The sequence below is a fragment of the Impatiens glandulifera genome, chromosome 3, assembly GCF_907164915.1.
Source record: "Impatiens glandulifera chromosome 3, dImpGla2.1, whole genome shotgun sequence".
Classification (NCBI taxonomy): domain Eukaryota; kingdom Viridiplantae; phylum Streptophyta; class Magnoliopsida; order Ericales; family Balsaminaceae; genus Impatiens; species Impatiens glandulifera.
This window is the reverse complement of record NC_061864.1, coordinates 76,694-92,545: the sequence shown is the minus strand read 5'-3', so window position 1 is coordinate 92,545 and position 15,852 is coordinate 76,694. Positions and strand designations below refer to the sequence as shown.

The following is a 15,852-nucleotide window of genomic DNA, read 5'->3' as shown; positions in this document are numbered from 1 at the left end:
TGAAAATTTATAAAGCTCGAGGGAGGGAGGGAGGGGGCTATATACCTAATCTTAAATCTAATTATATTGAGTGGCATTTGTTTTTGTTAACTTCATCATCTTTTGTCAGAAGCAATTCAGAAGACAAAACCCCGAACCACCGAAACAACTAGAGAGATGGGTGGTGGCGGGACTGCTCGAACGCTCCTTTCTTTATCCTCCTCGTGCTCTTCTTCTTCTTCTTCACTATCATCTCGCTTCTCTTTCTCTCTCCTTTCCCCTACAATTTCTCTTCCCCTTCGCAGGATGTTATCCCAATCTTTAGTTCCTAGTAGGTTTTTTTTGAGGTTTAGCCCCCTATGCTCTACTTCCTCTGCTGTCGCCTTCCCCACCTCAGAAACAGAAGCTGTATTGCAGCCCACAAAGCATTCAGCCCTTCTCGAGAAACTCAGAATAAGACACCTCAAGGATGCCACACTCCCCGCCCCCAGAAGGACGGCACCAGTCACTATTTCTTCCACCGATGACGGGGCGGATAAGAAGAAGAAAAAAAATGAGGTCTTGGCTTCGACTTTCCAAGAGCTGGGATTGACTGAGGAGGTTATGGGCGCTCTGGGGGAAATGGGTATTTCTGTGCCGACTGAAATTCAAAGCATCGGAATGCCTGCTGTTCTTCAAGGCAAGACTGTCGTTTTGGGCTCTCATACTGGCTCAGGAAAGACCCTTGCGTATATGCTGCCTCTTGTTCAGGTAATAATTATGTTAGTTTATTCTCACTCACTGAAAAAATGCATGACTAAATCTGGACTCCTATTATTTGTATTGTGATCTTGGTCAGACCTCTAAAGAACAAATATTTCATTATATTTCTTTTTTTTTTTCATTTTAATAGAATTGAAGAGGAAATGGTGAAATCTTTTGTGTTTCCATTAGTAGAAATCTTCTAGGAGATTGATGATGATGATGATGCTCTTTGTAGCTGCTGAGACGAGATGAAGTTTTGCATGGAAAAGGGATGAAGCCCAGGCGTCCTCGAGCTGTTGTCTTATGCCCCACAAGGGAGCTCAACGAGCAGGTTCTTACAAACCTTTTCTTACTTTAAGAGACATAATAGTGACAAAGGAACTTCTTGTCATGTTCATTTGTTATTGTCTGCAACATTTTTTTTTTTGGATTCTGTAGGTGTTTCGAGTTGCAAAGTCTATTTGTCATCATGCACGATTTAGGGTTACCATGATAAGTGGTGGTACTAGCATAGGACTTCAAGAGGATTCATTAAATGGCCCAATTGACATGGTGGTTGGAACACCCGGTCGTGTACTTCAGCATATTGAAGACGGTAACATGGTTTATGGTGATATCAAATATGTGGTAAGCATAATGTTAACTTCAACCTTTCATTAGTTTCAATCTCCTCTTAAACATGTAAAATAAAAAAAAATATTGGCATGGCAGGTCTTGGATGAGGCAGATACCATGTTTGATCGTGGATTTGGCCCCGATATTCGCAAATTTCTCGCCCCTTTGAAAAACCGTGCTTCTAAGTCTAATGATGATGGATTTCAAACTATTCTAGTCTCTGCAACAATGACAAAGGTATATGAGTTAGCCTTCGAATCATAATTTCAAAATTGGCATATTTGGGTTAGAAATGACTTGTGAGTTCGCACACTCAGCCGGGCCTGTTTGTTTATTGGGTTTCTTGGCCTAGGGTTGAAAATTGGCATACTGAAAATCTTCCTTTGTCCTAATAAAAAATAAAAATAAATGTGTGGATTTGTTTTGTAACAGCAGAAGCTTCAACTTTTAGATATTTTCTTTTTCAGGGTGTGCAAAGCCTGGTTGATGAAGAGTTCCAAGGTATTATCCATTTGCGCACCTCAACATTGCACAAGAAGATAGCATCTGCCCGCCATGACTTTATCAAGCTTTCGGGCTCCGAAAACAAGCTGGAGGCTTTGTTACAGGTCCATTTAAGTTAGTTTAGGTTTTTACAAGTCATTTTGAGTTTGTAACACTGAAAGTATGGCATAATTCTTTCACAAGTTTTTATTTTTGCCAATGTTAAGCTTGCATTGATATTTGATAACGAACAGTCTTTTTCTGGATAATCGTGAGAACTATTTTCACAGAATTCATTGGTGTTTTGAGGAGAGAAGGTTGCACATTTGAATAATACAATACCAATGCAGGTTCTAGAGCCAAGTTTGGCAAAGGGAAACAGAGTGATGATCTTCTGTAATACACTTAATTCCAGTCGTGCGGTGGATCACTATCTGACTGAAAATAGTGTCTCAACTGTAAACTACCATGGAGAGGTACCTGCTGAAGAAAGGTAAGAAGCATATATAATTACTTACATGGTATATATTTTAGGCAACTTTTGGGATTCTAGAATTTCTTTGCCACAGTTATTATCAAATTAGTTTGTTTCTTATACTTTTATTGTTTTCCTTTTTGTACAGGGTTGAAAACCTCAAGAAGTTTAAGAGTGATGACGGAGATTGCCCCACATTGGTATGCACAGACTTGGCAGCTAGGGGATTGGACCTGGATGTGGATCACGTTATTATGTTTGATTTTCCAAAGAATTCTGTGAGAATCAGCTTCTTGAGTCTCATCTTTTATAATTATATGGTACATTTATTCTTCAGCATGAATTGACGTTTGACCTCTTCTCATATTTGTTGTCAGATTGATTACCTCCACAGGACTGGAAGAACTGCTCGGATGGGTGCAAAAGGTACTCAATTTCTTTGCTGCTTCTCTGAAAATTCAGACAATGACATTTCAAAAATGACAAATTACTAGTTTCGTTGATTTAAGCTGCCCTGTCAGCATAAAAACTTGGTTTCACTGTATAATTCTCTTGGTATTATACAACATTTTCTTCATTTAACAGGAAAAGTGACAAGTTTGATTGCCAGAAAGGACCAATTGCTGGCTAAAAGAATTGAGGAGGCCATAACAAAGAACGAGAGCTTGGAATCCCTCAGTGTAGATAATGTGAGAAGGGACATTGCCAGAAGCAAAATAACCGAGCAGAAGAACTTTAAAGCCACAAAATTCTCAATGGAGAAAAACAACAAAAAAGTTTCACCCACAAATTCATCAAGTACAAAGGGGCGCAATGTTATAGCTTCTTCCAAAACAAAATCAGCAAAGGTTTCTGTTCCCCTAAAGAAGAAAGTCGAAATTAAAGTGTCAAAGTCAGGGTCAGGGGGGAGCTTTTCAAAGCCAAATAGTTCAAAGAAATCTACTTTGGGTGGGCAGAAGCAGAAGACAAACAGAAATACTGGAACTGCCCAATCTGGCGAATCAAAACTGAATGTTGTTGGGTTCAGGGCTCGAAGTTCATCGGCTGCTAAGCCATCCAAGTTCAACTAAGACTCGGGTCTCTTCAAGTTTCAGTCTCTTTTTTTTCAGTAATTAGTCAATCTTGTTACTTGTTTTTATTAACTAGCTAAAATGGGAATTGTTCACCATCTTTGCTTATTCTTTTTCATGTTGAGACAAGGAGGTGTCGAACATCAGAGAAAAAAAGTCATTTTTTTAAGGTTATCTTCTTAGGGAAGAAGTTTTAAAAATATGTCAAGCCATTTCTATTGATGTTATACCATTAAAATCTATGTATGATGTTTAATTTCCTCTGCTATTATTGTTTGGTATTGAGGAACGCTGTCCTTGTTAGAGTGTGTTGGGGTGGAGTAATGCAAGGTAATCAGTCTTCATTGGAACGTTTGCTTTTCAAATAACTTACAGAACTTCTTTTCATTGTCTTCTTCCCCCCATTGTTGCAACTATTAGTGTTACTTTTGTGCTTTTTCTCTTTTCCCTATTGTAGTGTCTTGCACTTTATGATGTGGGTTTGTGTGACGGCAGTAGGAATTAGAATATGTAGTAGTTTCTGTTTGATTTGATCCCTAGGTCAGTTTCTTTTCATTCACATTTTTTCAAAAAAAATCCAAAATCTCTAGGCTAGGGGAAATTGGACGAAATGACCCTAAAAATAGGCCTATTTGCCTCCGTGGTCAGGTTTAATAATATTTGATCTGGTGACCACTTATTTTTTTTTTGACAAATTTACCCTTTTCGCGTAACGCGAAGGGAGTTCGCGTTTCGCGAAGTGAGACGCTGTGAAAAGTCCAGAATACCCTTACTATATAATACAATTCAGCCATTTTTTTTCATTTCTTTTCTTTTTCTTCTCTCTCTTCTCCCCTCTTCTCCTCCTTCTCTCTATAGGAGGCGGCTTCTGTGGCGACGACGAGCACCACGACGAGCACGAGCATCCCACTTGGTACGTTTATTCTCTTCAAGTTTCATATCTTCATGTTTTTATTGTTCGTTTATCATCTTCACATCTGCATTTTCGAATCACTGTTTTTGTTTTTGAATCTGCATCTGCACCACGATGAGACTTAGCGTTTCGCTAAGACCTTCTCGTTTCTTTCTTAATCATCAATCACATCTATTTACCCCGATCTGCAGTTTTAGCTAAATCTTATGCTGACTTTTATGGCCAAAAGCAGAGTCTGGATTGAAATATTGTTTATTCAATTAATGTGTCAGTTGAAACCTGAGGAAGGTCCAGATTATGAAATAAATGTGGTTCCTTTAATTGTTTCTTCAACTAATACCTTACCAGTTTTTTTTCTTATGCTTTAGATGATGTCTTACTTTCCTCTTTAGAGAGATGGAAAGCTTCAAGTGGTATGTTTTATAGGGAAATCTTGTGCTTTCTTGCATGATTGAATTGTATCCTTGTTCAGATTGTTATATGTACTAAACCATTTTGAGATCTTATATGTCACTCTCTTTGTTTTCTATGGGGTCTTATATCTAGAGTGCTCTTCAAGCCTCGATAAATGGCAAATAATGAGGTGGAATCGAACGCACTTCGTGGAGTAGAATGGGAAGTTGTTTCACCTACAACATCGGCTGCTGCTGCTGCTCCTAGTACACATGCTAAAGACACAAATGCATTTTGGTCATTATTGGACAGCAATGGCAGAAGGAAAGGTGGCAGGTTTTATCATTAAGATGGTGAAGGGACATCAATATTGCTAGTAATTTAAAGGGTGGAACTAACTATTGCACTTGTTAATATAAATTGTAGTAATTGGTTGTGAATTGTGATACAATTACTTTGATCATATGCAATGTTTCAAGTTAAAAGTTTTTTCTTTGCATACTTTCATTACAATCATAATGATGTTTTAAACCAAACTTTATTCATAGTGTTCCTAATGATGTTTTAAACCAAACTTTTAAATATATGTTATATTACTAAACAAAACTTTCAATTTTCTTATTGCTATTTTACTAGCATCTTGTCTTGGTGTAGCATTCTGGATTGGAATTCAGTATTTTTTTCAGATTAACAAATAACAACTCTAGATATAGTCGATGTAATCTTTGTGTTTAGCATTGTTTTTATGAAAAAATCTTTTTAAAAAGAAGCATATTTGGACACTGTTGGACACAAAATTACAGAGGTTATATAACTACCTATATAAGTATATATAATGAGAACATGTTCTAAGAGTTACATCAGCCTAGTAGTAGTATTCTCATTCGTGGTTAGGAATGATCTTTATTGAGAGGTTTCAAGTTGATGGTGTGGGCAAGGCCTCTCCGGTTCTCCTCTAGTCCACATGATTATGAGATCTCCTTGTTTTCTTCCCAATGTGAACAAAATGCCTGCATAGACAACAACAACCCATAAATTATGAGGTATCAAATGAAGTAAAAAAGGAAAAACTATAATTTAGATCTTGATAAGAGAAAATAATTGGTAATTTTCCAATAAGATCTTGATTATGAAAGTACAAATAAGCTGAATGAGTATAACCAAATGAAGTAACCAAAACTACACTATCTGGATCATAACCAAAGGAAGAAAAATCACTTTTAATTTTATGTTTGGTAATTTTCCAACAAGATTGTGAATTTGTGAGTATGATGATAGAGATAGTGACAAATACCTAATCCATATGCAATCATTGCCCATAAGAAATATCCTGCTCTGAGATTCTTCTTTGATAACCAGTCAAACCTCTTCATATGCGCGCCTTAGCGTTACGCTAAGTGCTTAATGAAACGTTAAGTGCTTTGCGTAACGCTAAGTGCTTAACGAATCGCTAAGTGCTTAGAGAGACGGGAGACGCGAATCTTCCCTGAAACGGAACTCTAATGAGCTGCAAATATCATCATGATTAATAATGAACCAAAATATCAACCAATATGAAGAATAATGAACCAAATATCAACCAATATCAACAAATATCAACAAATACCAACCAATATCAACCAAATATAAACAAATATTAACCAATATGAATAGATTAAACGATTTAGAGTTAGAGTTTGGGTTTGAAACATGGATGTGTATGATGAAAATCGATTCAGGTTAGGTTAAGTTTACTTATCTTTCATTTGATGTTGTTTTCCGTAGGCGCCCTCGCCGTCGCTTCGCCGCCACCGTCGAACAAGAGAAGATAGAAGAGAGAGAAAAGAAATTAAGGAAATGAAAAAATTTGAGTTTTTATATAAAACCTAATCCACTTAGCGTAACGCTAAGTGACTTAAGCGTTACGCGAAAGGGGTATTTTTGTCCAAAATTTTTTAAGTGGTCACCAGCTCAATAAAAATGAGAGAGTGACCACAGAGCTAAATAGTTAAGTTTTTGGTATCATTTCGACAAATTTCCCCTAGGCTAGTTTGTTTTTTTGCGTTTAGAATATGTAGTAGTTTCTGTTTGATACTAGGTCAGTTTCTTTTCGTTTACATTTAAAAAAAAAAAAAATCCTAAATCTCTAGGCTAGTTTGTTTTTGCATTTACAATTGTAAGTGTTTTTTTTTTTTTTTTCTAGAAAACATTGCAAATAAAAATATAATCATAAAAGAAAATAAAACAAGCACAATGTGGTAGGAACGAACATTATACTAGATAGAATACACGTGACTTGAGACAGTTTGTATTTGCCAATAATGACCGACTGTTGTTCTCTGATGCTTTTTTGAGCATGGTTTATTTAGTGGTCTCAAAAACAATCATTGATATCATCATCAGCAGCATACCACCACCAAGGTTCAAATTTGATAGTTCATTTCATTATTGCTTAATATCATCACCCTTTTCAAATTTGAACCATTTCCAGTTTGAATAGAAGTTTTCTTCGTCATGGAAAGGCAGTGCCTCCTCCGTTAACAACACCTCCTGATCCACAGAATAGGCTGACAGTTTCTGCCTGTACTTCTTTGCCATTTCTTCAGCTTCACTATATACTTTCTAAGGAAATAGAAAATAAAGGGTCGATGTTTTTGACAAATAATAACTCACGGCATGGACCGAATCATATTATATTTTATATTACCTCTTTATTTGACAAGAATAGGCCAGGCTCGCTTTCCAGGTCAGCAATACTAAAAATTGATAATTGTTATAAAAAAAAAACAATTGCGGCAAATTGGGATTTCAACAAAAGTGCAAATTGAAAACCAACCTCAGCGCTATTTTGTCTGGAAACATTGACTTGGCAACCATAACCTTAACCTTTTCATCTACAGCAAGCAGGTCACTTACAGAGGTCACTCTGTCTCTACTAATGTTTGAGATATGCAGCAATCCACTGTCGGTTTGGTTTGGTTTGAGAGAAGCAATCAATCATAGGAAACAGATATAATAAATCTTTGGCAATGACAATTAAGAAAGAATACTACTAATGAAGCTAGCAGACCTTCTGTTGGTTTCGTCTATCCTTATTTGAGCACCATATGGATAGATCTTCCTAACCGTACCTTTGAGAACTGATCCCTCTCGAAGATTTAGCTTTTCCTACAAAAACACATAATATATATTATATACCAAGGGAGAGAGATAATAACAACAAGGAAGCTATTAACTCACCCAAGCATCTTTCTCACTGAGAATCAAGTTATTACTGGCGTCGTCTATTCTTGTAACAAGTACATGCATTCGACGCCCAACCTGCACTATCTCAACACAATTGAATGTAATATAATATAGTATATAAAAAAAAGTTGCTACCATTGTTGCAAAAATGGCATCACACCAAATTAATATCAACTTACATTTTCCTTCAGATCAGTGAAGTTGTTAACTCTAGCCACTAGCTCGTTCTTAGGAAGAAATGCTCGCAGACCCTGCCAAATTTCAAGAATCAATTCAATGTTGAAAGATGGTTGCACATGAATATATATTAATCCAAATAAACCCAAGTTGTTAAGAGTGATCACCTCTATTCTAGTGAGAAGGCCACCAGTGTTCCACTCTGTAATTCTGACCTCAATAGGTTCATTAAGTTGTTTTATCTGGCCAGATTGAATCAAGAATGTCAGAATGAATGATAGAATGAATGATTATCAAAATTGTGGAAAAAAAAGTGAGAGAAGTGGACCTGCCTGACTCGGTGCCAAGCCATCCGGCGGAAGAGCCGTCTGGTGGAGAGAAGTGGACGGCCACTAAGAGTTCTTCCAAGGACCTGAGCAAACAAGACTGTCCCAGGCTCAAGAACAGGCCGTCCAGGACCCAATCCTCCTCCGCTGCTGATGGCATCCTTATCCTTGACAATACCCACCTTCCCATTCACCATAAACTCCTCAGCGTCCGTCTCTGTATCAAACAGCAAGTAATCCATCTCTTTCTCATACAAAGGAAGCACTTCTTTAGTCAACATTGTACCCAGCAGGTCTGCGCCTATGTTCACATCCAGCTTGTTCTCATTCCCAGAAACTATAACACCTATTACGAACTCACCTGGTTTTGGATCATAATACTTTACAACAACCTTTTTTATCTCCTCCTCCTCCTTCTTTACCGATGACTTACTATAATAATAATAATCATCATCCCATTGCTGCTCTAATGGGTCTCTGGGCCTGAAGAACTTCAAGAATGGCTTCAAGGCTTCATCTTTGTCACGTTTTGGAGGCTTTGGAGGTTCATCGTCTTCATTTACAGAAAATCCACTGCCAGTTTGCTTGGGACAGGGCGTGGGTCTGCCTATCAATCCTCCAAGCTCTTCGATCTCTTCTTCTCCTTGGGGAGTGTGGACGTGTGCGTAGGAAACCTCATTTTTGGAGCAAAATTGGAGAAATGATCGTCTTCTGCGAGTGGAAGAAGCTGGACAGAAGAGAGCGGGGGTGAGGGGTCGGGAAATTGAGGATTTGGAGGCGGCGGCGGCGGCGACGAGAGGTGGTTCCTTGAGTGTAACGGTGAAATGCGAAAGGGTGAAGTCGGAGGGTGGTGGTAAGGATGATGAGGAAAGGAGAGAGAATGAAACAGTGGGATGGAGCAGGAGGAGTGGCATATCTTCCTCAGCCTGACCGTGAGCTTGCCCACCTCACCTCATATGGCGCACGCCGACCGACCGAAAGTTTTTGTTTACGTTTTTGTTTCTGTTTCTGCTTTTTGAGAGATAAGACCGACGTGTCTGGCTGAGGAAGGAAAGTAAAGAAAGAAGAAGGATCGATCGATCATGGCTTGGCTTCAGCTGCTGGGCTTTTCTAAAGCAGGCCCAAATACTTAGTTACTTTTATATATATTTTGAGAAATGAAAAACTACAGAAAAAAAATAAAAAAAATATAAATAGGATTGAAAACGTTTCACTTCCCTCTTTTCTTTTTCATTTTTCATTTCCGGCAATCGGTCTTTTTCTTCTCTGACGATTTCGCTCTCCGGCATTCATCCGCGACTTCTTCTCTTTTATTCATCGTCGTCAGATCGAAAATGGTAAGTTTTTAAGCTCTCCTTTGTGTATCTTCACTTTAGAATATGTCCAGGTTCATACTACTCTTCTTTTCAGGATGGTGTTGGCCTAGGTACATCGTCCGACAAGACTCCAAGGACTCCAAGGTAAATAAGAAATTTTTAACTCAATTTAGGGTTTAATTGTAGAAAAGTATATAGGGTTTAGGGTTTAACGTAGAAACATTTTTTATATCCATATATTGGCTGCATATTGTGTCTCGAAAGGTTTATTATCTGCATATTGTCCTGAAACAACCCTTTCGAGAAGAGAAACCATCATTTGAAAAAAGAAATGATGATTTTTCGACCCGAAATAGGTGGTTTTTCAACCCGAAATGGGTGGTTTTGAGACCCGAAATGGTGGTTTCGGGACCTGAAATAGGTAGTTTCGATACCCGAAATAGGTGGTTTCGAGACCTAAAAGGGTGGTTTTGGGACATAATATGATGGTTTCGGGACCCGAAATGGTGGTTTCAGGACACAATATGATGGTTTCAGGACCCGAAAGGGTGGTTTCGTGACACAATACTATGGTTTTGTGACCCGAAATGGTGGTTTCTCGTCCCAAAAGTCTGATTTCGGGACAAAAATGATTCATTTATTTGATTATCTACTTCATGATTCATTTAGTTGCTTATCTGCTTCATGATTTTTAAATGTTTATCTGCTTCATGGTTTTTAAATGTTTATCTTATTCATGATTTTTGTTTTTTTAGAACAAATAAATGTAAAAAGAATGCTGTCCAAGAAACCAAAGCAACCCCCCACAACTTGTTTTTAACAAGGACCTCATCTTTTGGCATTTTCAATCTTCTTCAACTGTTATCTAATAAACAAAAAGAGGTTATGAAGTCAATAGTCGTGATCTCTCGTTATCTCGTCAAACAATTTGAACCTAGTAAATGTGCATGCATAGAGAGTGGCGAGGAAGTAAAAATCGAAGAAAGAGGATATTTAAATCGTATTGGGTCTCCCCAGAGGGGAGCTAGACATTGTAGAATACGAGCATAACGAGACCGATAACAAGTTGAAGGCCTTTAGGACTCGATGTGGTAACCTTGTTAATGACGCTCCTATAGTGACATATATGCCAATAAAAATCATGGAGAACAAAACAGCTGACAACAATTTCAAGATAGACTTCGTATTATTTGTTGTCAGCTGCTTTCTCTGGTGTGATCACATGGGTCAACTAACCAGGTATATCTCAAAACTTACATATATGTATGGTATATGCATTATTAATAATGTCTCAAATATGTTTTTTTTCACTTGTAAGTTTAGAATTCTGATATTTATTTCAAATGTTCATAATATCAAAAAGTTTAATTGATGTAAATTTGTACTTGAAGAATTAGTTCAATCATGCGAAAAATGGAAGGCGCATGAAAAATGACATTTCCAAGGACTACAGACGTTCCTTATTGTAAGTTATCACTAATTTATTTGTGGTTGCAAATGTAAATGGTTTTAACATATGTATGTTTTCAGTTGTGCTACGTGTATAGAGTTAGCAACCCTGAACTAGGAGTTGATGAACGTCGATTTCCTATATTGACATGTTGGAATGACACGAAGTTGAAGCTTAGGTTGGATTCGGAGTTGGAAAATGGAGGATTCGAACGTGGAAGCGATGTTGGACGCATTCCACTACCACCTCTTCAAAACGAGGAGACAGATAGGGATGAGGGGGAGAACGATGATGCAGATATGGCAGATAGGGATGGGGGAGAACGAGGATGCAGATGCGGAAGATAGGGATGGGGGGAGAACGAGGAGGTAAATAGGGATGGGGGAGAACGAGGATGCAGATAGGGGTGTGTCTGAGCCTTAGAAGGCACCGACTCGCGCCTAAGAAGGCAGCACATCTGAACGCAGCACATCTTTCTGGAACGAAAGTCGCTAGAGCGACATTCACCGAGTTGAAAGCCACCAAGATGCTAAATCGACCGTTCGAAGAAGACCATCGGCTCTCAGGGAGGAAGGATATTATCGGGAGCATTGCTTCCCATTGTAACTGTCGTTGTAATCATGCTCTTTGCTTTGTCCAATGCTCCTACTTCATGAGGGTTATGACCCGTGGCCTACACTTGATATGATATATGCTATGAATCTTAAACTTTCTTAAAGAAATGCATTTTGAACGAGTCTCGTCGAATCAAGGGTATTGAACCCTCTAGTAGGACGGTCGCCCTCCTTAAACCAATCATCATATTAGTCTCTAAGCCCTATTGCTGGAAAGGCTCGACTTCAAAACCGTACTAGGGTCGGATATTCCTAGAGTCATCTGCCCTTGCCAACTCTTTTAGGTCAACCGGCGTCTTTGTTTGAACGAATTGTCTTTTAACCGGAATTTGGTTTGCATTTCTAAATGTATACTAATTATTCACGAAGCCACACAAAATTTGACAAATATAAGTGCTGGCTGGGACACATCGCCATTATATGACAACGCGATCCATATCTTATACAAAGTCATGGAAAATGATAAACGTTTTAGAGAAGCCATGCACAAATACTTCAAAAATCGAACACCCAAAGTGGGGGTACCCAAAGTGAGGGTACCCGAAGTGGGGGTACCCGAAGTGGGAAATCGTTTAAAATGATGGTTAGTGTTGTAAAAAGACCAGAAGTGGTGCCTAAACAAAAAGTCAGAAACCATCCATTTCGGGTTCCAAAACCACCCTTTCGGGACGAGAAACCACCATTTCTTAAAGAAATTCAAAGTTACAAAGGTATCTTAAAGAAATTCAAATTTACAAAGTTATTTTAAAGAAATTCAAAGTTACAACATGATCATATAATTACTATCTTCGTTGAATGTTATCTCTACACGCATTATCTTCGACATATATTTGAGAGGACAAAAGTGATGTGAAGAAAAATTGAGTCGATAGTGGATCATTCCATTGTTGTTGTGTTGAATCCAACTCTATTAATGTTGTGCCCGTATTTCCCTTCATTTTTTATCTCAACAACTTCTTGGGGATTTTCTTAATTAAAGATTGTTTCATCTTTGTTGGTGGTCGTACTCGACTTCTAACTTTGAAGGAGAATGTATCAAAATGGATATAGCTGGAGATGGAGATACTTTTGTGCTTTTGTCTTTAGATGTGTTTGTAGTTCCATGATTAAGTGACATAAATTGTTCCATCAAGCATTTTATATCGTTCATCCAATAAGAACAATTGTCTTCAGATTTTAATATAACTTGTTGATCCTCTTGCATCAATCGAGTTAGACTATTATGACGGGTTTTTTTTTCACAGACATATCTGAATCATAAATATTGGTGATAGTTTGATACTCACGCTTAATATCTTTACGTCACCGGTCCATTATATAAAGCATTGATACTAGGGATGGCAATGGGGCGGTTCGGTTCGGTGAATGACAATACCATCCCCGCCCCGAATTTACCCGCCCCGCCCCGATCCCCGCCCCGATTCCCAATTTGGTTTTTAAATATAAACCATCCCCGCCCCGATCGGGTACGGGGTTTCCCCGCGGTGCACCGAAACCGAATAACAATTTAAATTTAAAATATAAATAATAAAATAAAATAAAATAATTCATATATTTAGAGTTATAAATTATCAAAATATTAAATACCAAACAAAAATAACATTCAATAATAATAATTTTAAAGTATTATATACCAAAACAAATAAACTTCCAATAATAATAATGTTTCAAAATATAACAAAAATTCTAATTGACTAAATCTCCATTTTTCATCTTCATTCTTCAATCCAATTAAATCTCCATTCTTCATTCTTCATCTTCATTCTTCAATGGTTATGGTTAGGATCACATTCTGTATTAATAAAAAAAATATATTAATAAATAAAATGAAGTATTATTATATATATTACATATTTAAATAAAATCGAAAATATCATCGTCAAGTCGAGAGAAACGTAACAAAGATTGTGAAAGACAAAGACGAATATAGAAAACACCCTACAAAAAGACGTGATGCCATTTTGTTTATATTGATTAGTAAAAAACAGTAAAATAATATTAGCAAAGAGTTTAACTAACCTTCAAACTGAAAACACCTTCAAGATTCAAGAGAGAATCATGGATCATGTATGTAGAATAAAGAAGATGTAACTAAAATTAAAATAAATTCTAGAGAGAAATGGTAATGAGGATTGAGGAAGAGGAAGATGAAGAGATAAAAAGTAAAAAATAATTAGAAACATTGTGTATTAAAGATAGCGTGTAGATGATGGAAGATAAAAAGATTTTCAATGAAAAAGAGAAAAATAATGATGACATTAATTAATGATTTCATTAATTAATATATTTTTATTAAATAAATATAATTATATTTTATCGGTTCGGTTCGGTTCGGTTCGGGGATCGGTTCGGTGCATGTAAATACCATCCCCGCCCCGAACCCCGGTCAACATATTTCGGGTTTTCCCCGATCCGTCCCGATCCCCAGTCAAAGCGGGGAAAAACCATACCAATCGGTTCGGTTCGGCTCGGTTTCAGCGGGGCGGTTTCAAATTGCCACCCCTAATTGATACCTCATTTACCCTCATTTTCTTTAACACAGCCATGATATGCCTACACAAAATACCTCTGAACTCAAACAATCGACATTGATATTTAACATTGCAGTTCATTTCGGTATAATGCACTTTGTAAGAAATATCTCTTACATGTTCTCCATTAACTCCCAAAATGATTTCATCAACTCTAAATATACAACTTGTCCTTTCCTCTTCAATGACTGAGATGTCGCACAACATCAACCCTCTAACTTCTTCTTGAACCAACCTAAATATATATAGAGTGTAGAAGGTTTGGTAGTGTCTTTCAAAGGCAAATCCACTGACAGTTGGTATCAAAGAATTAAACGATTGAAAATACAATTTCTTTTCTCTCTCAATATTTCTCAACAGAGCTCTATCGAATTGTTTGAGATATTTTTTGGACTGCACGTAGTCATCATATAAGGCGTTCATACTTTTACTCCGTTGAGATGTTGACATCCCGGTCCAAAATTGTCTTTTCACATAAACAGATATTCATTTAGATCTTTCCAAAAATAAAGATTTCAACTATACATTATCTTCCAGCTGATAATCTTCTATTAGTCTAATCCAATCATCTTCGCATTGTTAAATATTTATGGAGTTGTATATTTTTCAGCATCTTCTTTATTAAATGATATTCAGTATGGCTTCCAAATTTTATAAGAAGTTTTTTCATTATATGCCACAAACAAAATCGATGATAAGTTTTAGGAAATACCTTCTCAATTGCAATCGCCATGGATCGACATTGTTCTGTGATTATGGCATTTGGAGGTCGATCATCCATACATTTCAACCAAGTTCTAAACAATCAAGTGAAAACATTTGAATTTTCACTTGACAATAAGCCACATTCGAGTAAAATTGATTGACCATAATGATTAACCTCGACAAACGGAGCGAACGGTATGTCATAGCGATTTGTCAAATAGGTTGTATCGAAAGAGATAACATTGTGAAAATCTTCAAAGACAGTGATGCACCTACCATCTGCCCAAAACACGTTTTTAATTCGGGATTCCTCGTCCAAATCAATAAGGTAAAAGAAGTTTGAGTTCCTGTTTGCATTCTTAAAAAATAATTAGCGAGTGCTTCGGTATCCCCACTCCCTAACCTCAATTTTCGTGCTTCTGTAACGTAATTTATACATGTTCTTTCATCGAAAGACATGTTTTCATACCCTTTAGCTTCCACTACAAAGGATTGAAATATTTTGGCCACAGTTATTCCAGCTTCATCGTTTGTATCCAATCTTCTCTTTACATTTTCATCTATTACTTTGTTGGATCTAACATGTCGTATCCTCTTAGGACTTAGTGTATGGTTGTGCTCAAAACAAATACTTGTTATCACATATTCTCCTTCATTCCGAACAACAACATTAATCTTTTCTTTACAATATGTCTTTGTTATTGGTCTAGGCTGATGAAACTTATTTTTGGCCTTCGATTCTTTTATAAAACTCTTGGCACAACCAATGCCAAAGTATTTACTCTTACCACCTACATTTTTGTTCCCTAACTTGGTAATGCCGAATCCAGTTAAGT

At 37.1% G+C, this 15,852-nt stretch overlaps 2 protein-coding genes across 2 annotated transcripts; one reads left to right on the top strand and one right to left on the bottom strand.

Moving 5' to 3' along the window:
- The first annotated feature begins 86 nt into the window (after window positions 1-86).
- Window positions 87-3,632, top strand: LOC124929370 (DEAD-box ATP-dependent RNA helicase 39). Its single transcript, XM_047469714.1, has 9 exons — window positions 87-729; window positions 959-1,054; window positions 1,162-1,350; window positions 1,435-1,575; window positions 1,806-1,946; window positions 2,172-2,314; window positions 2,445-2,574; window positions 2,674-2,722; window positions 2,882-3,632. The coding sequence occupies exons 1-9, from the start codon at window positions 157-159 to the stop codon at window positions 3,364-3,366; spliced, it is 1,947 nt and encodes a 648-aa protein (XP_047325670.1). The 5' UTR covers window positions 87-156; the 3' UTR covers window positions 3,367-3,632.
- Window positions 3,633-6,864: 3,232 nt separating this feature from the next.
- LOC124931379 (protein PIGMENT DEFECTIVE 338, chloroplastic) lies at window positions 6,865-9,442 on the bottom strand. Its single transcript, XM_047471829.1, has 8 exons — window positions 8,403-9,442; window positions 8,242-8,316; window positions 8,077-8,148; window positions 7,892-7,972; window positions 7,722-7,819; window positions 7,488-7,613; window positions 7,359-7,407; window positions 6,865-7,273 (listed from the first exon to the last, which is right to left on the bottom strand). Exons 1-8 carry the CDS (start codon window positions 9,312-9,314, stop codon window positions 7,097-7,099), a joined length of 1,590 nt encoding a protein of 529 aa, XP_047327785.1. The 5' UTR covers window positions 9,315-9,442; the 3' UTR covers window positions 6,865-7,096.
- Between the last annotated feature and the right edge of the window lie 6,410 nt (window positions 9,443-15,852).

What these genes read in the sequence shown, in the direction of transcription:
- LOC124929370 (XM_047469714.1), top strand. Translation starts at nt 157, where the DNA reads ATGGGTGGTGGCGGGACTGCTCGAACGCTCCTTTCTTTATCCTCCTCG. An exon ending in ATATGCTGCCTCTTGTTCAG is followed by an intron (nt 730 to 958) that starts GTAATAATTATG and finishes TGCTCTTTGTAG; the next exon opens with CTGCTGAGACGAGATGAAGT. An exon ending in GAGGTACCTGCTGAAGAAAG is followed by an intron (nt 2,315 to 2,444) that starts GTAAGAAGCATA and finishes CTTTTTGTACAG; the next exon opens with GGTTGAAAACCTCAAGAAGT.
- LOC124931379 (XM_047471829.1), bottom strand. Translation starts at nt 9,314, where the DNA reads ATGCCACTCCTCCTGCTCCATCCCACTGTTTCATTCTCTCTCCTTTCC. An exon ending in TCACTGATCTGAAGGAAAAT is followed by an intron (nt 7,973 to 8,076) that starts GTAAGTTGATAT and finishes GAGATAGTGCAG; the next exon opens with GTTGGGCGTCGAATGCATGT. An exon ending in TATTCTTGTCAAATAAAGAG is followed by an intron (nt 7,274 to 7,358) that starts GTAATATAAAAT and finishes CTATTTCCTTAG; the next exon opens with AAAGTATATAGTGAAGCTGA.